The sequence below is a fragment of the Rhinopithecus roxellana genome, chromosome 15 (assembly GCF_007565055.1).
Source record: "Rhinopithecus roxellana isolate Shanxi Qingling chromosome 15, ASM756505v1, whole genome shotgun sequence".
NCBI classification, from domain to species: domain Eukaryota; kingdom Metazoa; phylum Chordata; class Mammalia; order Primates; family Cercopithecidae; genus Rhinopithecus; species Rhinopithecus roxellana.
Window position 1 is genome coordinate 60,338,942 of NC_044563.1, and position 22,061 is coordinate 60,361,002.

At 44.0% G+C, this 22,061-nt stretch overlaps 2 protein-coding genes across 2 annotated transcripts in view; one reads left to right on the forward strand and one right to left on the reverse strand.

Annotated features, from left to right (window-relative positions):
- RNF121 (ring finger protein 121) overlaps positions 1–18,138 on the reverse strand; it is a 67,614-nt gene extending 49,476 nt beyond the window's left edge. Inside the window, exon 1 of the mRNA XM_010366923.2 lies at positions 17,994–18,138. Coding sequence (XP_010365225.1) covers positions 17,994–18,056 — 63 coding nt within the window. The 5' untranslated portion in view covers positions 18,057–18,138. The remainder of the gene's footprint in view (positions 1–17,993) is intronic.
- Positions 18,139–18,465: 327 nt separating this feature from the next.
- LOC104665163 (short transient receptor potential channel 2-like) overlaps positions 18,466–22,061 on the forward strand; it is a 50,352-nt gene continuing 46,756 nt past the window's right edge. Inside the window, 1 exon segment of the mRNA XM_030917484.1 lies at positions 18,466–18,671. The gene's annotated coding sequence lies outside the window, so the exon portion shown is untranslated.

Consider the following 22,061-nt stretch of genomic DNA (forward strand, 5'->3'; position numbering starts at 1 on the left):
GATGAGTTGTAAAAGCTCTTTATATGTTCTATAGACAAATACCTTATTAATATATGATTTGCAAACAGTTTTTCCCATTTAGCCATCCTAGTGGATCTGAAATCGTTCAAGGATCTTTTGAGTCCATTCTTTGTATTTCAGAGAACTAGCTCATAATCTGGTATACGGTATGTGTTCAATAAATGACAGACAGATGTTAAATAATATTAACTGCTTTGGAAACAAGGATAAATGGCTTACTTGTTCAGCATCCCCTTCACACTTCACACCTAGCACTAGACACAAAGCAAATGCTTGGAAAATACTCAGACACTGAGTAACTCTCTCTTAATTCTCTCTTGAACAAACAGTAGGGATGATATTGCAGAAGAATCCAGAGGAACTGGGAAAGCCATCTGAAACAGCCAATGACTGCTAAGTTTAAAAGTGACTCCTTTTTGACACAGTGGCCATGTGAAAAAAATTAAATATCTTAAAAATAAATTTAAGCCGGGCGCGGTGGCTCAAGCCTGTAATCCCAGCACTTTGGGAGGCTGAGACGGGCGGATCACGAGGTCAGGAGATCGAGACCATCCTGGCTAACACGGTGAAACCCCGTCTCTACTAAAAATACAAAAAAAAAACTAGCCGGGCGAGGTGGCGGGCGCCTGTGGTCCCAGCTACTCGGAGGCTGAGGCAGGAGAATGGCGTAAACCCGGGAGGCGGAGCTTGCAGTGAGCTGAGATCCGGCCACTGCACTCCAGCCTGGGAGACAGAGCCAGACTCCGTCTCAAAAAAAAAAAAAAATAAAAAAAAATAAATAAATAAATAAATAAATTTAAAAAAGTGAATCTTGGCCAGGCATGGTGGCTCATGCCTGTAATCTCAACACTTTGGGAGGCCGAGGCAGGAGGATCACTTGAGGCCAGGAGTTGGGAGATCTGCCTGGGTACCATAGCAAGACTCCATCTCTACAAAAAATTTAAAAATTAGCCAGGTGTAGTGGCACACACCTGTAGTCCCAGCTACTCAGGAGGCTGAGGCAGGAGGATCACTTGAGCCCAGGAGGTTCAGACTGCAGTGAGCCATGATCACACCACTGAACTCCAGCCTGGGTGACAGAACAAGACTCTGTCAAAAAAAAAGAAAAAAAAAAGTGACTCTTCCTTATAAGAGAAATACTAACATAATCCTACTTGATCTTTAATAGCCAGCAGTAAATACTTTCCAAACTTAACATAGCATACAGCTAGGACTGAAGGAAGCTTTAGGGAGAAGGGAAAACCAAAGTTCACAGCTGGTAGTACCAGAAGGCCTAGTTCAGTGGGATAAGAAATATATCTACTATCTTTTCCTTCCTATTACTCAGTCTACAAACTTAATTCAGGTCCTTCAACCTCATGTACTTCATGAGTCACTGTGTCACCCAAGTTCAAATCTTCTGGTGTCCTAATGCTGTCTGTGAAAGTAAGAACTCCTTAGTAGACTACACAATGCCCGTCACAGGAGCACTGAGAGTGAGCTCTCAGGACCACACAAGGCCATGACCTGACCCCTAGCTGTCTTTCCAGTTTTACCTTCCTCTGCTCGCAGCTCCTTTGGGACTTAACACATGCTCTTCTGCAGTATACATAATACATCAGAAATTATGTGCATTTTAGAATGAGATAAATCTGGAAGCCCTACTTGCCGGGATTAAGGCAAATTTTTCCTGTCCCTTAATCCCTCCTCCATTTCTGCCCCAAGAATGATCTTTCTATAATGCACATCTGACCCATGTCATTCACCTAAGTTCCTTTTTTTTTGAGACGGAGTCTCGCTCTTTTGCCCAGGCAGGAGTGCAGTGGCACAATCTCGGCTCACTGCAACCTCCACCTCCCAGCTTCAAGTCATTCTCCTGCCTCAGTTTCCCAGGTGGCTGGGATTACAGGTGCACAGCACTACGTCTGGTTAATTTTTTGTATTTTTAATAGAGACGGGGTTTCATCATGTTGCCCAAGCTGGTCTGGAACTCCTGACCTCAAGTGATCCCCCCACCTCAGCCTCCCAAAGTGCTGGGATTACAGACATGAGCTACTGCGCCTGGCCAACCTAAGTTCTTAAAGCTCTTCTATAGCTAATCATCAGCTACAGATAAAAAATCCAAACTCCTCAGCACAGCATATAAGGCCTTATGTGTCATCACATCTGCCTCCCTTTCCAGTCTCCCTACTTTATCATTACTCCCCACCTTCTACTCTGAGGTTCCAGTAATACTAAACCGCATACAGTTCCCTGAAGGTGCCATTCCCTTTCTCACCTCCCACCTTGCACATGCTGCTCCTCCTGCCTAGAGGGCTCTCCTATTCTCTCTTAGCTGGTTAATTTCTAGTCACTTTCACACTCAGCTATGGTATCACTTCTAGGGATACCTTTTCTGATCCCTTGCCTGCCATTTCTGGTGCTCCCTGAAATCTCTGCTTCTTCGTATTATAGCAATTATTACATCTGTTTACTAACTTTTGTACTACACCATGACAGCCTGAGAGCAAGGCCTGTGTCTTTGTTATCTTTCACATCTAATGCAGTATCTTGGTAAATTCGCAGTGTGACCAATCAATAAACAAGTGAACAGGATACTCCCAACACACACATGAGGCTGGCAGAACAAATGACTTTATTATTTTTTTAAAGCTGACAGCATTACCTATTGACATGTCACAGATAACAGCTGCATGGCAGAGCTAAGATAAAAAGCCAGATCTCTGAAGATCAGAGATCCAGAACAACTTCCAAATGTCCTAATTAACATTAAATGGTACCTAATTAACATTAAATGGTACCATGGTGATGCCATTTATTCAAGTCAAAGCAAAAAATTCCAAAAAATATAAAAGTCAAGCTTGATTATTTTCTTTCCCTTACATCACATATCCAATCCACCAGCAGGTCCTGTAGGCTCTATTACAAAACATATTCTAAATTTATCCACTTTTCTCCATCGTCTCTGCTATCCCTGCTATGGTTTGAATGTTTGTGTTCCCCAAAATTCGTATGTTGAAATCTAATCTCCAATGCAATAGTATTCAGAGGTGGAGGGAACCTTTAGGAGGTGATCAGGTCATGAAGGTGGAGACCTCATGAATGGGATTAGTGCCCTTACAAAAGTGGCTTTAGAGAGGCTGTGTGTCCCTTCTGCCACGTGAGGACATAGCAACAAGGAGCCCCCTTTGAAGCACAGAGCCCTTGCCAGACATCAAATCTGCTAGAACTTTGACTTTAGACTTCCCAGCCTCCAGAACTGTGATATATTTTTCTGTGTATGTGTACATACACACACACACATATATATATAGTGGGTTTTTTTTTTTTTCCAGACAGAGTCTTGCTGGAGTGCAGTGGTGCGATCTTGGCTCACTGCAACCTCCGCCTCCCAGGTTCAAGTGATTCTCCTGCCTCAGCCTCCTGAGTAGCAGGGATTACCAGTGCCTGCCACCATGCCCGGCTAATTTTTTTTGTATTTTTAACAGAAACAGAGTTTCAACATGTTGGCCGGGCTAGTCTCAAACTTCTGGTCTCAAGTAATCCACCCGCCTCAGCCTCCCAAAGTGCTGGGATTACAGGCGTGAGCAACTGTGCCCGGCCAAATTTCTGCTGTTTATAAATTAGCCAGTCTAAAGTATTTTACTATGGCAGCCCAAAAGGACTAACACACACCCTCAACTCCGAAACACTATCATCTCCCAACTGGACTATTACAATAACCTCCTAACCCTCTCATTGAGTCACCTCCTACAATCCATTCTTCTCAAAGCAGCCAGAAAGATCTTTTTAAAAATGTAGGCCGGGCGCAGTGGCTCAAGCCTGTAATCCCAGCACTTTGGGAGGCCGAGACGGGTGGATCACGAGGTCAGGAGATCGAGACCATCCTGGCTAACACGGTGAAACCCCGTCTCTACTAAAAATACAAAAAAAAAAAAAAAAACTAGCCGGGCGAGGTGGCGGGCGCCTGTAGTCCCAGCTACTCGGGAGGCTGAGGCTGGAGAATGGCGTGAACCCGGGAGGCGGAGCTTGCAGTGAGCTGAGATCCGGCCACTGCACTCCAGCCTGGGCGACAGAGCGAGACTCCGTCTCAAAAAAATAAAAAATAAAAAATAAAATAAAAATAAAAAATAAAAATGTAAATCAGCTCACATCACTCCCATTTTGAAACCCAATCAAAGTCTTCTCATTATACTCTCAATAAAATTCAACATGTACCGCAGCAGCTACAAGGCCTTATAAATCTGACCTTGCCAGACTCCCTGCCCTCATACAACATCATTTTTCCTTTGCTAACTATGATCTGTCGCACTGGCATTCTTTTTGGTCCCAGGACACACCTTGCTCATTCCCATTAATTTGTACTTGCTTCTCCCTCCACCTGAAACATATGTGCTTTCAAATCTGGAAATTGCTAGGTCTTCACCATTCAGGTCTTGGCTCAAATAGCATTTCCTCCGAGGCTTTCCATAACCACCCTATTTAAAGTAGCCCTTCTCTTCCAGTCATCTTTATCACATTACGTTACTTTTCTCAAAGCACTTGTCACCATCTAGAGTTATCCTGTTTATTTGTTACCTGCTTTACCACGTTAGAAACTAAACCTAATATGAGCAAGGACCTCGGTTGTCTTGTTCACTGTTGAATTACTGTGACCTAGAAAAATGTTTGACACTGAAGTCACAAGTATTTGAAGAAGGAAATAATGAATAATTAATACAGACCACAAACTTAATAAATGTTTACTGAATACGTGAGTGAATGAATTAGGGAGATAAATAAAGGGCAAAACACAAATAAGTGAAAGCACTGCTATTTAACACTTTTATAGCTGCTTACTTTTCTCCACCCTATTGTCTTTGCTCAAGCTCAGGTCCCCCCATCATCTCGCTCCTCAACTACTGCAATATCTCCTAACTGATTTATTCTCCTTTTTCCAACCTGATCCCTCCAAAAGTAACTTCCAAACTTCAACTAGACTTGGTCATTCTGAGACATAGATCTAACATGTTACTCCTCTGCTCAACACTCTTCAGTGGCTCTCTACAGCCCAGGCTTTTTAGCAGAGTCACTCACTGCTATCCCCTTATGTTTAACCTAAATTCCAGTTATACAGAACTTCATACAGTTCCCAGAATATTCCACGCTGTTTAACGTCTCCAAGCTTTGCATATCTTTTCATTTTGCTGGACCACTCACTCTTCCTTACCTCACTGATTTTGACTATCTATTGAACTCAAACTTAATCCTCAAGAACAAACTCAAACATCTTCTCCATTAAGTCTTTAAGGATTCCTGAACCAGAGTTAATCACTCACTCTTTTGTGTCATCACAGTATTTAACACATGCTGACACTATACTACAACCATCTGTTCCCATGTCTGGTATACCTCATGAGACTATTAATCTCCTGAGAAAGTTTTCATCTTTGTGTCCCCAGCACAGTATCTAGCATATATCAGCACTCATTAATTGGTGACTGAAGGAATGAATAAATGTATCCAAACTCCTCAGTCTGGCATTCAAAAATCAACCTCATGTTGGCCCCCAACCTACCTTTTCTAATTTAGCTCTTACTCTTCTCTTACTTGCTAATCACAAATACATTCTCATTTCTCAACATTTACCTTGAGCGTTCATTCCTAATGCTCTAATGAAATTCAAATCATCCAGGAAGGCCGAACTCCACGAAGTCTTCCCTAGCCATACCAATGAGAGGGACTTACTTCCCCTACAATACTTTGTTTTTTTCTACTGGAAAAAAAAATTTAGTACTTCTTATTTTAAAATTATGGCCACTATCTTTCCAACTGGACTACAAGTATTTTTCTAACTAGACTGTAAATTCCCTAAATACAAGAAACATGGTTTTCTCTCAACCCAAATCCCTAACATAGTGACTTGCACAAAGCATGCAGTTATCAGTAAATATGTCATTAGTGAGGAATCATATACTTAAGGATTAGAGATTTCATGCCTTTATTCCTTTATACATGTGCTTTTTTTTTTTTTTTTTTTTTTTTGAGACGGAGTCTAGCTCTGTCGTCCAGGCTGGAGCGCAGTGGCGCGATCTCCGCTCACTGCAAGCTCCGCCTCCTGGGTTTACACCGTTCTCCTGCCTCAGCCTCCCGAGTAGCTGGGACTACAGGCGCCCACCATCTCGCCCGGCTAGTTTTTTGTATTTTTTAGTAGAGACGGAGTTTCACCGTGTAGACCAGGGGTTTCACCGTGTAGACCAGGATGGTCTCGATCTCCTGACCTCGTGATCCACCCGTCTCGGCCTCCCAAAGTGCTGGGATTACAGGCTTGAGCCACCGCGCCCGGCCACATGTGCTTTTATCTTGGCCTAAAGTGGCCTCCTATCCACACGGTAAACTTTTAAGAATCAGCCTAAATGCCATACCCTATCGGAAGTCTTCTTTAATGCTCCCAAATAGACTTAAGCACTCCTTCTTCTGCACACCTGTGGCATCTTGTACATAATTTATAACTCCACTCATCATACTATACTGTCATTATCACTTGATGGGTTCCTCTCCCAACTAGACCATAACCTCTTTAGAGCAGAGATAGTCTCTTTATCCATTTATTAATTCCCAAGACTAAAAAGAGTACCTGGCATAATTAAGTGCACAATAAATACATAGTGACTTTTGAAAATAGTGAATCCATGTCATAGTGTATACCAGCAATAGTGTACACTATAACATGAAGACATGAGGTTGTATCACCAGGTTCAAATACCACCTCCACTTATAAGCTATGTGACCCTGAATAAATTACTTTACTGTGTCTCAGTTTTTCTCATCTGGAAAATTAAGATCATAACAGTATTGAAACAGAATTAGCTCTTCCTCTTCCAGTAAGCAGCCTAAGATGATCTGTGAAAATGGTTGCCTATTAATTCGACCCAGAACATCCCACAAAATCATGCAAATCAAGACATGAAAATCTTCATATAAGGAGACGCAAGAAACTGCCCAGGCCATGGGGGTGGAGGGAGGTGGGGGGGGGGGGGCGATGCAAATCCAAAAAGCCACAAAGTATCTGAAAGATGTCACTTTATAGAAGCAATGTAAGCCATTCCATTGTTACAAATGTGGCATCAGTAAGTGTGCCTAAGTCAAACAGTGAGGCTGGGCACAGGGTTCATGGCCCAAAAAGAGTGAATTTTTGCTGCACACACTTAAAAATGCAGAGTAATGCTGAACTTAACAGCTTAGATGAGCTAGGTACAGTGGCTCACACCTGTAACCCCAGCACTTTGGGAGGCCAAGGTGGGCAGATCGCCTGAGGTCAGGAGTTCAAGATCAGCCTGGCCAACATGGTGAAACTCCATCCTACAAAAATACAAAAATTAGCCAGGCATGGTGGCGGGTGCCTGTAATCCCAGCTACTGGGGAGGCTGAGGTGGGAGAATCGTTTGAACTTGGGAGGCAAAGGTTGCAGTGAGCCGAGATCGCACCATTGCACTCCAGCCTGGGCGACAGAGCTGAGACTCCATCTCAAAGGTTAAAATAAAGAGTTAAGAGGTATTAACAGAATATCTGGTCATCGAACATATCCAGGTACATGAAGCACCCAAGATGCACTGCCATATTTACAGAGCTCAAGACCAAATTAATCTATACATGAGCTCCCCTGCCACACTGAGATGATCCTACCAAAAAGGAGAAAATCGTTCCTTAACCAGAAGAGGTGGTTGCACAGAAGAAAAAGATCCCAGAAGAAATGGATCAAACAAAAACGTATGGTAAGAGAATAAATTCAGGATAAAATAAATTCAAATAAAAGGTTTTTTAAAAGAATTAAGGTCGGGAGCAGTAGCTCACGCCTGTAATCCCAGCACTTTGGGAGGCCGAAGCGGGCGGATCACCTGAGGTCGGGAGTTCCAGACCAGTCTGACCAACATGGAGAAACTCCGTCTCTACTAAAAACACAAAATCAGCTGGGCATGGGGACGCATGTCTGTAATCCCAGCTACTCAGGAGGCTGAAGCAGAAGAATCGCTTGAACCCAGGAGGCGGAGGCTGTGGTGAGCAGAGATCCACCACTGCACTCCAGCCTGGGCAACAAGAGCAAAACTCTGTCTCAAAAGAAAAAAAAGAATTACGAGATTACACTTGTAAAATGCTTACTTTACTGCCTGGCACATAGTATGCACTAAAAAAGTTAGCTATTCCTGTTATCATTAAAATAGGAGAAAAGACTTTCTGCAGGGCACTAAATGACAAGCTCAGAGGTAGTTAGGCTCAATCCTATGGGCAACAGGGAGTAAAATGTCACATGAGGCTTCTAAGTAACAGAATGCATTGAGTTACTGATAACACCCTGTGAAAACGGAGGACAAAATGAATAGAAACCTTGGCAGGGGTTGTGCTCTCTGCCTCCCCTTTCCCCAGTCTCTCCTTAGCTGCCTGGGGCCAAAAACCCCATGGCCATGATCCAGCATCCTCTTGGGAAAGTTGCACTTTAGAGGGAACTAATGAGTTTATGTTTACCTACAAATTTTTCTCTGAGGAATAAAGGTAACAAATGACTTCAAGGGAAAACACAAATAACATAGAGATGAGAAATGACACAAGATGTATTATATTGGGTTGCCTTCCACGGAGTAAGATTTCAGACCAAATAAAGCCAGGAGTACTGGGCCTACATCCCCCAGAGGCATTCTCTGGCAGTGTTTGTGCCATGGCAAGTCAGAGATGCAAAGAAGCAGAATCTGGGAAAAGGTATGATGAGGACTAAAAAGTTGAAGCAATACAGAAATAAGAATCTAATCCAATCTGAGGGACACTCCGACAGAGGTATTCAAAGAAGCAATAGTCTGACCATGGAATGATTAGCTCACTATCATTATACGGGTTCACATACACACTGGTGTCCATTTTCTGGGGATGTTCAACATGGGTGGATGGACTAGATTTAAGATTCATTTTCAAGCACAAAAATTAGCTGGGCGTGGTGGCAGTGTCTGTAATCCCAGCTACTCTAGAAGCTGAGGCAGGAATCACTTGAACCCAGGAGGCAGAGGTTGCAGCGAGCCAAGATCGCACTCCAGCCTGGGCAAACAGGGCGAGACTCTGTCTCAAAAAAATAAAAAATAAAAATTCAAGTTCAATAAATATTTGAATAACTACTCCATGCTAGCCACTGTGAAAGATTAGGTGCTGAAAATACAGAGATGAAAAAAATGATAAGGTGCAGTCCCCTCAAGGAGTTCCCTGCCTAATGGAAGAGACAATACGATATGGTAAGTGCTGACAGAAATCTGTACAGGGAGCTATGGGAGCAGAAAGCAGTGCCGATGACTCACTGGTAAGGACCAATTTGGCATTAATTTAAATGAATCCAATGAAAATATTTCATAGGCAGTTTAAAAACAAATACTGATACGGTCAAATAGTACGCATGCCAGTCACACTTTGCGATTTAGTCAACATTCCCTTTATCCTTGACAGAATCCACACCTACAAGCATTCTTATTTACTCAATAAATATATTGATATGGACTATGTGCCAAGCTCTGAGCAAGGCACTGAGGAACGCACAAAGATGAGAAAAATAGTCCTTGCACCCAAAGAATTAAAACATTCCTCTTCATCTTCATCTTTCCTTCCCCTCTCTCCTAACCCCTTACTGATCGATTGACATATTAAATTCCTTCTGGAAGTAGATGTGTTATTAAGCCATAATAAAAAAGTGACCTGAAACAGGCCGGGCCCAGTGGCTCACGCCTGTAATCCCAGCACTTTGGGAGGCCGAGGCAGTGGATCACAAGGTCAGGAGATCGAGACCATCCCGGCTAACACAGTGAAACTCCGTTTCTACTAAAACTACAAAAAAAAATTAGCCGGGCGTGGTGGCGGGCGCCTGTAGTCCCAGCTACTCGGGAGGCTGAGGCAAGAGAATGGTGTGAACCCAGGCGGCGGAGCTTGCAGTGAGCCAAGATCGCACGACTGCATTCCAGCCTGGGCGACAGAGCAAGACTCCGTCTCTTTTAAAAAAAAAAAAAAAAAAAAAAAGGCCACGCGCTGTGGCTCAAGCCTGTAATCCCAGCACTCTGGGAGGCCGAGACGGGCGGATCACGAGGTCAGGAGATCGAGACCATCCTGGCTAACACGGTGAAACCCCGTCTCTACTAAAAAATACAAAAATCTAGCCGGGCGAGGTGGCAGGCGCCTGTAGTCCCAGCTGCTCGGGAGGCTGAGGCAGGAGAATGGCGTAAACCCGGGAGGCGGAGCTTGCAGTGAGCTGAGATCCAGCCACTGCACTCCAGCCTGGGCGACAGAGCGAGACTCATCCGGCCACTGCACTCCAGCCTGGGCGACAGAGTGAGACTCCGTCTCAAAAAAAAAAAAAAAAAAGTGACCTAAAAAAAAGCAAGGGTGAGCTGGCGGTGGCAGGTATTGGAATGGGAATTCAAATGGGAATCTGCCAGGGTATCTGCCACAGCATGAGGTTTTGACTGAATTCCAAAGTCAAAGGTGATGGAATAAGAGGCTATATGTAAGCCTTTTTGTCTACTCCTTCCCCATCACCATTTTTAATTTTGTCATCCCAATGTTAATTATGAGCACAGATTATTAAGAATAATTATAGGCCAGGCGTGGTGGCTTATGCCTATAATCTCACACCTATAATCCCAGCACTTTGGGAGGCCAAGGCGGGCGGATCACGAGGTCAGGAGATGGAGACCGTCCTAGCTAACATGGTGAAACCCTGCCTGTACTAAAAATACAAAAAAATAGCCAGGCGTGGTGGCACGCACCTGTAGTCCCAGCTACTCAGGAGGCTGAGAAAGGAGAATCACTTGAACCCAGGAGGCAGAGGTTGCAGTGAGCCAAGGTCGCACCACCGCACTCCAGCCTGGACAACAGAGAGACTCCGTCTCAAAAAAAAAAAAAAAAAGGAGAAGAATTATATCTTCATTCACTCACTCATTCAATCATTCACTAGTATTTACTGAGTACCTGATGAGAGTCATAAGAAACATGGCCAAAATAAAACTCTGGGATCCAAGTCTTTCAAAGCTGCAAAAGATCTCAAAGGTCACCTAGTCCAAACCCATCATTTCACAGACAAAAAACTGAGGTACAGAGAGACTGGAATCTTTCCTGAGTTCACATATTTATACATTTATTGAGTCATACTCTATGCCAGGCACAAAGGATAAAGGAATGAAAAGGCCTTCCTTTCGAGGAGAACACAGTCTGGTGGGAAAGACAAATACCATGACTCCAGTTAAATCACCTCCGGAAAGGAAGACCCAAATGTACAAAATGGAAATGTCTAGCGTAGAACAGGATGGGCAGTATAGAGTACTCATATTGCCCGTTGTGGTTAACAGCACAAGCACTGAAGTAGTCTTGGATTTGAACCCCAGTTCTGTCACTTACCTGGCTGTATAACATTGGGCAAGTTACTTAAATTCTCTATGCCTCAGCTTCCACATCTATAGAATGAGATAGTAATAAGAGTACATATCTTATAAGGTTATGGTATTAAATTAGATCATGAATCTAAGGGCTGGGCGCAGTGGCTCATGCCTGTAATCCCAACACTTTGGGAGGCCGAGGCAGGCAGATTGCTTGAGTACAGGAGTTCGAGACCAGTCTGAGCAACATGGTGAAACTCTGTCTCTACAAAAAGTTAGCCAGGCATGGTAGTGCACACCTGTGGTCCCAGCTACTTGGCAGGCTGAGGTGGGAGAATCACTTGAGCCTGGGAAGCCGAGGTTGCAGTGAGCAAAGATCACTCTACTGCACTCCAGCCTGAGTGACAGAGTGAGACTGTCTAAAAAAAAAAAAAAAAGAATGCATTTAAAACACTTGGCACAGGACTAGGCACAGAATAAGTAATCTGTATTATTTCACCCTCAGCGCTCTTTTCTGCTAAGCCCTGGCTTCAGAGCCCTTCTCAATACAGGCTTCTAAGTATCTATGATCAGGTGGCTGTCTCTGAGATAAAATAAATCTGCTATTCCTAGTCTAGAATATGAGTCCACTGTTTACTACTTTATGGCTTTTTCCCCACTACACTTGCCACCACTCACTTTACATGCCTAAAAAAATCCAGAGGTAGTCAGATATCCAGACTAAACTTCAGTCACATATGCCTTGATCCCTCAGTAAGATACCGGCTCGGACCAAAAACCTCTAGAGAAGAAAATCCCTGGCAACAAGGTACATTTACTAAATGTCTATAAGGAGAGAACCACAGGGGAAAGGACAAACAAAAACCCAGTGATTACTGCTTGAAGAAGCAAGGGATGGGAACTTCCACAGTCTGCCCGCTGGGGGTTTACCAACCTATCTGGGAAAAGGAGACGTAACACTCACTGCCACTTCCTCCTTGATGTACCCACCGCACCCCCCTCACTATCACAGTATCTGTGACATATTTTGCATGTACTTATCACTCTTTCTCTACTCATACCAGTCTGTGAACTCTCTGAGGGCAATTATCACACTTTATGCATCTTGGTATTATCAGGCACACCAAAGTGCCGGGCACACAAATGTTTCAGAAGTTTGAGGACTAAGTTGAGAAATGAGGGAACAAACTTAAACAGAGAAAACCATAAAAGGCAAGGCGAAAAGGTATCAGTGTAGATCAGAATAGTCCAAGAAGCCAAGGGAGCTAGAACTTTAAGGGGCAGGTGGAATTTCAAAAAGCAATAAGGGAAAAGAAAGGTATTCTAGGCAGACTGGACAGCACCAACAAAGCCTGGCAGTAATTAGAAACAGTACATAGAGTGCTAGAGCCAGAAAGAGCTGGAGACGATTTCATCTAATAATTCAATTCTCATAGGGATGTCATAAACATTTAATAAAAAAGCATATACCATTAGGCAGAAGAGCTAGCATATCACAAACATCCACTAAATGGTAGCTATCATACTACTAATCAAAAATAATGATTATCAAATACTTATTGGGTGCCTACTGTATGCCAGAAACATGCTGAGTGAAGAGAATACAATGGTGAGCAAGATACACTTGGACTCTGCTCTCTCACGAAGCTTACAGTCTAGTGGGGAAGGCAGACAATTTTATAATGCTTGGTGGGGCTGCCCTAGGCAAAGTACAAGTGGGCTGAGGGAACACAAAGCGGGGTCACCCAGGCTGGGCGTGGGGGCTCACACCTGTAATTTCAGCACTTTGGGAGGCCGAGACGGGCGAATCACGAGGTCAGGAGTTCAAGACCATCCTGGCTAACACGGTGAAACCCCCCCCCCCCCCGTCTCTACTGAAAATACAAAAAATTAGCTGGGCGTGGTAGCGAGCACCTGTAGTCCCAGCTGCTAGGAAGGCTGAGGCAGGAGAATGGCGTGAACCCAGGAGGCGGAGCTTGCAGTGAGCCGAGATTGCACCACCGCACTCCAGCCTTGGCGACAGAGCGAGACTCCATCTCAAAAAAATAAAAAAAAAATTTTTTTTTAATTTAAAAAGTGGGCTGACCCAATCAGTGGACTATAACAGAAAAATCCTTGGTTTTCAAAGGGTGGCTTCAAGCACCTTAGGGGTTCTGTTGAATCCATTCAAGGACCACAAGGCTTCAGAGTGAGATTTTGTTTGAATAAAAGGATTCATGACTAAATAAAGGTTTAAAAACCACCAATCTAGTCCAATCTCCTCTTTCAACAAGAGTAAAACAGGGCCAAAGAGAGGTAAATTATTCACCTGAGGCAATAATATTAATACCTCAAGTTAGCTGCAGGCTGGGATACCTGCTTTGAACTCTGGCTTGAGCTGGAAACTCCTCACTGAATCTGCATGATTTCACATCATTTTGGCAGATAAATAGGACTTGGGAGTGGACACATCCAGATTCACAGTCACCAGCCGCCAGGCAATGCCCTGGCTGGCCCTATTGGGTATTGAAGTGCTTTTCTACCTTAATTCCCAAGTTAGCTTTCTGTGCCCAAAGGGTGCATCTATTTCCTCTCAGAGGTTGGTTAGCCTCCCCTTTGAGGAGGAAATCACTAGCTCCAGGAGTAGATTGGCCTTTGGGCCACCTAAGAGGTACCCACATCTTATCCTACTAGCATCTCAAGCATGCTGTACTTTGCCAGGCTGAGAGACAGAACTGAGCTTAAGCAGTCATTATGACCAGTTTAACACCTGACCTGAGCTGGCTAGGCCCATCTCTCTTATCCCTAACTACCAATAGGCTAATCATTCCTCCTGAACAGGGGTTCAGCAGAATCCAGTTATCAGTGAGTTAAAGGATCTGTATAGAAAAACCAATATTCTTTTGGTTAACCCTCATTTTGATCCCCTCAGGGATGAAATGCTGCTTTATGCTTTGAAAATGGAACTTTTATACAAAGAAAAGAGTTTGGGTCTTTAGAATGAAGGGAAACAAACACTCTGGAATCTGGAAACGTGGGTTTAAATCTTTGTGACACCACTTGGTAGTCTCAAGACCTTTGGCATATCTCAAATCCTCTGAACCTCAGCTTCCTCAATCATAAATAGGGAATACTAATAAAACTTTCCTCACAAATGTGAAATTCAAAATGCTCTTTTGAATCACAGCCACTTATCAAATATATGGTATCCATTTTTACACATGAGATGATTAAGACTATACAATTTTAAAGTACCCACCCCCTAGAGCACAAATGGAACCCAGGTGCTCAGCACAGAATGGGCTAAGCTCCGTATAGCATAGGAAGGCCTGGATCATAAGCTGTACTTCCCTACTCACAAACTGTGGAATCCTAGGAAAGTTCCTTAGCTCTCTAGCCTCAGTCTCATTTATAAAACGGGGTTAACTCCATCTAATTCACAGGCCTACTGTTAGTAATAAATGAGATGATGCAGGTTTTAAACAGAGGCTCGTGTATGGTAAGAGCTGAAGAAACAGTAGCCTTTTCTACTGGTAGCTCTTTTCCTAAACCTTCTTTTCTATTTCTCTCTCCAAAGGAAGAAACCATTAGGAAAGCCTAAATTACGTCTCAATTTCTAGAGAAAGTATTAATGAAACCAGACAAAAAAAGAGAAAAGGAATATGAATGAATGCTATTCCAGACCATGTATCATGCTAATGGCATCTAAAATTGGAAAACACAGGTATAACATCCTGAATGTACACAGCGTGTACATTCTTTCCCAAGAAATAGAAAAGTACAACAGCTCCATCTTAGCCAGGCTACCCATTACCCAATTATAATCTCAGCTCCACATTAGAGTCTATCAATCAAACAGAAAGTGCTACAGAGGGGGCAACATTAACGCCACATGTAAACCACTGCTCTTTTGTAAACCCAACCTTTTTCAGCTCAAACCCATCTCTATCATAAAGACTCCCCCAGCCGACTCAAGCGCTTGATCTCTTGTGCCCCACTGCATTTGTTACATGCCTCCATTACAGCAATTATCTAATATTACAATACGCTATTTGCATGTCTCTTCACTCAACTGTAAATTGGTAAAGCTCCTGTCTTACTCATCTTTGAATTCTCAGTGCAAGACACATGGTAGACCCCATAATTACATATTAAAGACGGATTTCACCTTCTCTTTCACAAGCTAAGGCTGCAAAGAAACAGCTGGGGAGACATTAGTAGAAACTTGAATACAAACTAAGGTCTGCCAGACCAGACCTCTGTTATTTTTGGAGCTTGAAGGGATGACAGTTCCTGCTTCTCAGAGCTTACTTTCTCAAACACACAACAACAAAAAAGATAGAACCAGTCCACATGTAATTTCCGGACAACAGATTATACTTTTTCTCAGGAAATGAAATAAGTAACAAGGTTTCTGGGATGAATGCTAGTGGTTCATATAAAGTTAACTTCTATGCATGACACTCTGTAAAGTCTATTATACTACTAGAAGCTCTTAAGTCCTTAAAACAATAAAGAAAAGCTAAGAGACAAAAATAAAAAATGTCTTAATGAAAATGTTATTTGCTTAGCGGGCACAGTGGCTCACACCTGTAATCCCAGCACATCTGGGAGGCCGAGGAGGGCGGATCACCTGAGGTCGGGAGTTCAAGGCCAGCCTGACCAACATGGAAAAACCCTGTCTCTAATAAAAATACAAAAAATTAGCCGGGCATGGTGGTGCATGCCTGTAATTCCAGCTACTCAGGAGGCTGAGGCAGGAGAATTGTTTGAACCCAGAAGGCAGAGGTTGTGGTGAGCCAAGATTGCACCACTGCACTCCAGCCTGGGCAACAAGAGCAAAACTCCATCTCAAAAAAAAAAAAAGGAAGGAAGGAAGGAGGGAAGGAGGAAGGAAGGAGGAAGGAATGGAGGGAGGGAAGGAAGGAAAGAAAATGTTTTCTCCTCTGCCAAAACTTCTGCTCTTTATCTCAATGAACCCTGACATACATAACTAAAGCTTTGAGATATACATAATTGTCTCAAGGGAGAGCCCATGACTAACAAACCATAAACAAGAACTTCAATGCAGTATCTACTCTTTCCAAAGTGTCTTCAAATATATCTCATTGAACCACAGCCAACCGTAATCACAGAAATGTAAAAGCCAGAAGGGGTCTTAGAGGTCATTTCCACACCCACTTCACCTAACCAACCAACCAGTATCCAAACACCTATAGTCTCTAGTGATTGGGAGGTAGAAGACTACAACACTTCTTTAAAAATTCCCCTGCTGTGATCACCTGCCAATTTCTCAGTCCCTTCCTCCCATCTTAATGATCTCAATCAGGTAACCCAACTCCTCCAACTCATCCCACTACCAGGCAAGTCTTAGTGCTTCCCAAGTCCACTTCTTCCTTTCTCTGAATCTCATCTTCAGTCATCCCCAATCCTCCCCACTCTTCCCACACCCAACACACAGCAAGGGGCCTCTAAGATTCTGACCCCTCAGAGATCTCCCTGGTTTTATCTCTGACAACCAATCCCCTTCCTCCTACTCCTGTGATGTCTCTGTCCATATGCTGGCATGTGCAGGATCACAAACACCACTAGATCTCAATGCCTCTGGCTTCAGAACCTTTTATTTTCCTTTTTCACCTCTCTCTCTGCTTCTCTGCCCTGTCCCTTCACTCCTTTCACACTCAACATCTCCTTTCTCCTAGTGATTCCTTCAAGGGCCACTGGTAATTTAATATCCCAGTCTTTAAATGCCTATTAGATAGGTAAAGGGAACATACAATCTCAAGGAGCTCACCTTCAAGGAACTCATAAGTCTAGAGGGAGAGAGAGAGACACTTATTTATCGTTTAAAACTCAGCAACTCCGGGAAGCCTTCCCTATCCCAAGCTGAACTGTTACACACTTCTCAGTGCCACCATTATATCTTTAATGCAATGACTATTGTCTGTCTCCCACCACTAGATTGTGGGCTCTTCAACGGAGGGGCCCCTTGTCTCCCTAGCACCTGGCCCAGGATCCAGAGCAAAAGTCATAATGTGTATTAAGTGAATAAATGCATGAATTCCGGCATACAATCATTTATTCATCCACTTGTTCCTTCATTCGTTGACGAAAACTTTACTGAGCGTACATTAGATACAAAATCTTAGAATGTAAGGATAAACAAAACATTTCCAACTTTAAGATAACTCAAAGCTATACTACTAGTGGATTAGCACTCTTTCCAGGTCTGTGTCCCCAACCCCCATCCTGGGCTTAGACAGAGTCCTCTCCCACAGAGGAAGCCCCTGAAGAAATTCACGCCCCTCTAACTCAAACTACCTCTTAGCCCTTCGGTCCTACCCTAAGACTCCCAGCTAGTAATCACAAAATCTTAACACCCCTACCCCTCCGACCTCTCTCTCTGTCCTCCATCTCCAACCTTGAAGCTAATGCAAGTCTTCTACTCCCAAGGCCGCCTCGGAGTCCACAAGTCAGTAGTGCCTCTGACTTCCCTCTCCACGCACCCGCCCCCTAGTCAGCTCCTTCCCTCTCAGGATCTTTCCCGTCTCTCCTAAGACCCCCACCTCCCGATACCTCACTGCCACTCCCCTCAGTCTCAGGCTGAGTCTCTCCTCGTCTCTCAACTCCGCTTACCTCATCCAGCTCCCGTTCCCCAGCAGCACCACCTCCAACCTCCACCTCCACCACTGCCGCCATCTTCACGGCTCGCCCCCTCACCGCAGTCCCCGCGCGAGCCAGCTGCTTCCGCCGTTCAAGTGCTCCTAGCCAATCGGCGGCTCGGACTCCAGTAGAGGGGGCGGGGCATCAAAAACAGGCGGAGACTGTCAGGGATCAGGAGGTTATCTACCTGCTGCACGTTTCAGGATCAAGGAGAGAGGAGTCCCGTGCCCTTGCAAGCTTCAGCAAGGGAGCGTTCTTGGAAAATGAGAAACTTGAATCGCATTATTTTCAGTGGAACTATTTAACCAATTCTTCCCTGTGGAGAGCGAAATAGGAGAGTTCCTAAACGGGCAACTTTCGCGACGCTCCCTCAGTCTGGCCACCAAGGAGCGAGACGTGGGTACTAGGAACTACGTTTCCCAAACTGCACTGAGGCTGACACGGAAGTTTAAATTCCGCTCCCTCCACGAGAAAGAGTTGTAGTGAGTGAAAATAAACATTAAAACACACGCAAACGTATTTTCCTGGCTGCAGCACCTGCCGTCTTGCCTCGGTAGGAGTCATTTTCAAAAACAGCAGCTTCTTGAGGCCCAGAACGCATTCCTGTGCTACGGAAGGCGGAAGAGTAGCTCTCGGGGTCAGAAGGCGAAGGTTAGAGGGCCGAATTGGCGGGAGAATAGGTTGGTGGTCCACGATCTGAGGCAACGGTGGCTCCGCGAGGTCCACGGTCCCGGGTGAGGGGCTTTGGGATTTGTTGATGGGGAGGGGAGTGACCGAGAGGGAGGAGGGGTGGCCATAAAGGAAATGAACAGAGCAGCCTGTTCCCGATGAACAGTGAAAGCAGAGGTACGGCTTGAGCTCCAGAAACTGAGAGCTGAAGAGCCTTGCGGGACCTCCACGGCCCCCACATTCCGCGTCTTAGTTAGGCTGTCATGCCAATTCATACATCTCTGCACACTTTTCTAACCCAGTTCCTGCGGCCCCCGCTCCTGCCATACCCTCCTTTTGGTACACCATACTGCCCCACCCCTACGTATGCCTTCGTAACTGATTTTTCAGCAGCATGTGAACTCGATACCTTGCAAACCTGTAGCCCCAGTTCACACGCCTCTGGGCGTCCGCCTGGATCTGTCTGGTGAACGGAACTAGGATGGCCTGTGAGTCCACAGAACGTCTAGAAAAGTCAGCTTTATACTGGGACTAACAGAAAATTAGAGGGAATTATTTACATCATCTACAGGCATCTCATGTACTTAAAATAAAAGTAATTATTTTTATTTTGTGAAACTTAATACGGAGAATGTTATAAACACTGTACACCCATCACCCTAAATTGACTATTGGCCTTATGATTTATTTGCTTACTCATTTCTTAAAAGCTAGGTAATACAATAAAAGTTAAACTTACCTGTTTTTTCTACTCTCAAGCCCATTACCCTCTCATCTTCTCCAGAAGCAACTATTATGGATTAGAATTAGCTTGTGTTCTCCCAATCCATTTTTAAAAATTATATGTAGCTGTGACTATACAGTATTGTATTGTGTTTCATTTTGTTTTTTAATCCAAGTGCATTTTTTTTTTCTTTGAGACGGTGTCTTGCTCTGTTACCAAGGCTGGAATGCAGTGGTTCAATCTGGGCTCCCTGCAGCCCCCGCCTCCTGGGTTCAGACGATTCTTGTGTCTCAGTCTCCTGAGTAACTGGGACTATGGACGCGCCACCACGCCCGGATAATTTTTGTATTTTTAGTAGAGACGGGGTTTCGCCATATTGGCCATGGTCTCGAACTCCTGACCTCAAGTGATCCACCTGCCTCGGCCTCCCAAAGTGCTGGGATTACAGGTGTGAACCACTGTGCCCAACCTGAGTGATACAGGGTCTGGCTTTGTCACCCAGGTGGACTGCAGTGGCATGATAACTGCTCACTGTAGTCTCCATCTCCCAGGCTCAAGCAATTCTCCCACCTCAGCCTTCTGAGTACCTGGGACTATAGGCATGTGCCACCACACCTGGCTGATATTTTAAAATATTTTGTAGAGATCAGGTCCCACTATGTTGCTGGTCTTGAACTCCTGGGTTCAAGCAATCCTCCTGAGCCTCTGCCTCCCAAAGTGATGAGATTACAGGTGTGAGCCACTGTACCCAGCCTTTTAGGTATAATTATTTGTCTTTATTTTATTTTGTTTTATTTTATTTCATTTTTTGAGACAGAATCTCACTTTGTTACCCACGCTGGAGTGCAGAGGGGTGATCTTGGCTCACTGCAACCTTTGCCTCCCAGGTTCAAGCAATTCTCCTGCTTCAGCCTCCCTAGTAGCTGGGATTACAGGCATGTGTCACCACACCCAGCTAATTTTTGTATTTTGAGTAGAAATCGGGTTTCACCGTGTTGGCCAGGCTGGTGTCAAACTCCTGACGTCAAGTGATCCACCCACCTCGACCTCCCAAAATGCTGGTATTACAGGTATGAGCCACCATGCCCAGCCTAGGTATAATTTTTTAAATATGTTGTGAGGTAGGGATCTACTTTTATTTTTCTTCTCATTGTCAACCAATTTCCTGAACATCATTTATTACTTTATTGCTTCTGACAGAATCATGATGCTGCTCTGAAGTGTAGGAGATCATGAACATGACAAAAATCCATATCCTCAAAGAGCTTACTACTTAGTGAGGAGGCACACAGGGTAAACAAGTAATTACCAAGAAATGGCAGCAACAGTTTTTGTAAGGGAAGGAGTTCTCAAAGAACTTAATCTTGTGAGAACTACAAGCAGTTTGATTGTCGGAATTGCCAAACCAAGAGTGTTTATTTATTTATGTATTTATTTATTTTTGAGATAGGGTTTCACTGTCTCCTAGGCTGGAGTGTGATGGTGCGATCTCAGCTCACTGCAACCTCTGCCTCCCAAGCTCAAGCAATCCTCCTGCCTCGGCCTCCTGAGTAGCTTGGGCTCCAGGCACACGCCACCACATCTGGCAAATTTTTTTTTTTTTTTTTTTTTTTTGTAGAGGGATTTCGCCATGTTGTCCAGGCTGATCTTGAACTCCTGGGCTTAAGATATCCACTGTCCTCAGCTTCCCAATGTGCTGGGATTGCAGGCGTGAGCCACCATGCCTAGCCTGAGTGTTCATTGATGATAAGAGATGGTGGAATTTTTCGCATCAAATCACAAAAATATACTGTGAGTTTCTTCAAAACAGAGGCTATGTCTTACTTATTTTTATTATTTTTATATCTCCAAAATCTAGCAGAAAGAAGGAAAGATATTTGTGTGCCCAGTGAGTTCCCGTAATGGGAATAGTGAGCTTTAATTAATCTGAGCCCTAGAGAGGAGACTCAGGACTCATTCTTCATTCTTCTGTCTTTGAAGCCTTAGCCCCATATTGGCTGTGGCCTGTGAGGAGTGCTTGATGTTTAGATGGCATTCACTAAGAGTTTGTTACTGCTATTGCTACAGTCTACCCCACTTTGAATGCTTTGTGACTGTGAGCCCTTTGGAGCACAATTTTTATGGTCATTCATTCAACAGACATTTGCAAATCAGGAACTATATTCTCCCTTTTACATTGGGTACACAGAAATGAATCAGACATGAAACCTGTCCCCCAGGAGCTTACAATTTGTCAAGGGACAAAGAAGACATACCCATATAATTATAATATGAGGCACTCTGTTAAAGGCTAAGTGAGGATTGACAGGATGGAGCTGTCACCTTAAGCTGTTTCAGCAGAGGAGAGGTGACATTTGAGCACCAAAGATGCGTTAGATTTGGTAAATGGGAAAGAGAAAGAACATTCCAAGCATAGGCAATGGCAGCAGCAAAATCTTGGAGAAAAGGGAAAAAAACTTTTGGTGGGGAGGGTAAGCAAAAAGACCACTATGGCCAGGAGTATATCAAGAGTCATGGACTCGTATTTTCAGGAGCCAGATGGGTAACAAACATGAATAAAATAGACAGGGATAAATATTTGAAGATATTCCACCTAAAGACATTCAGACAACTTTAAAACTACTCTCAGCAAGGAATTGTTGAAGCAA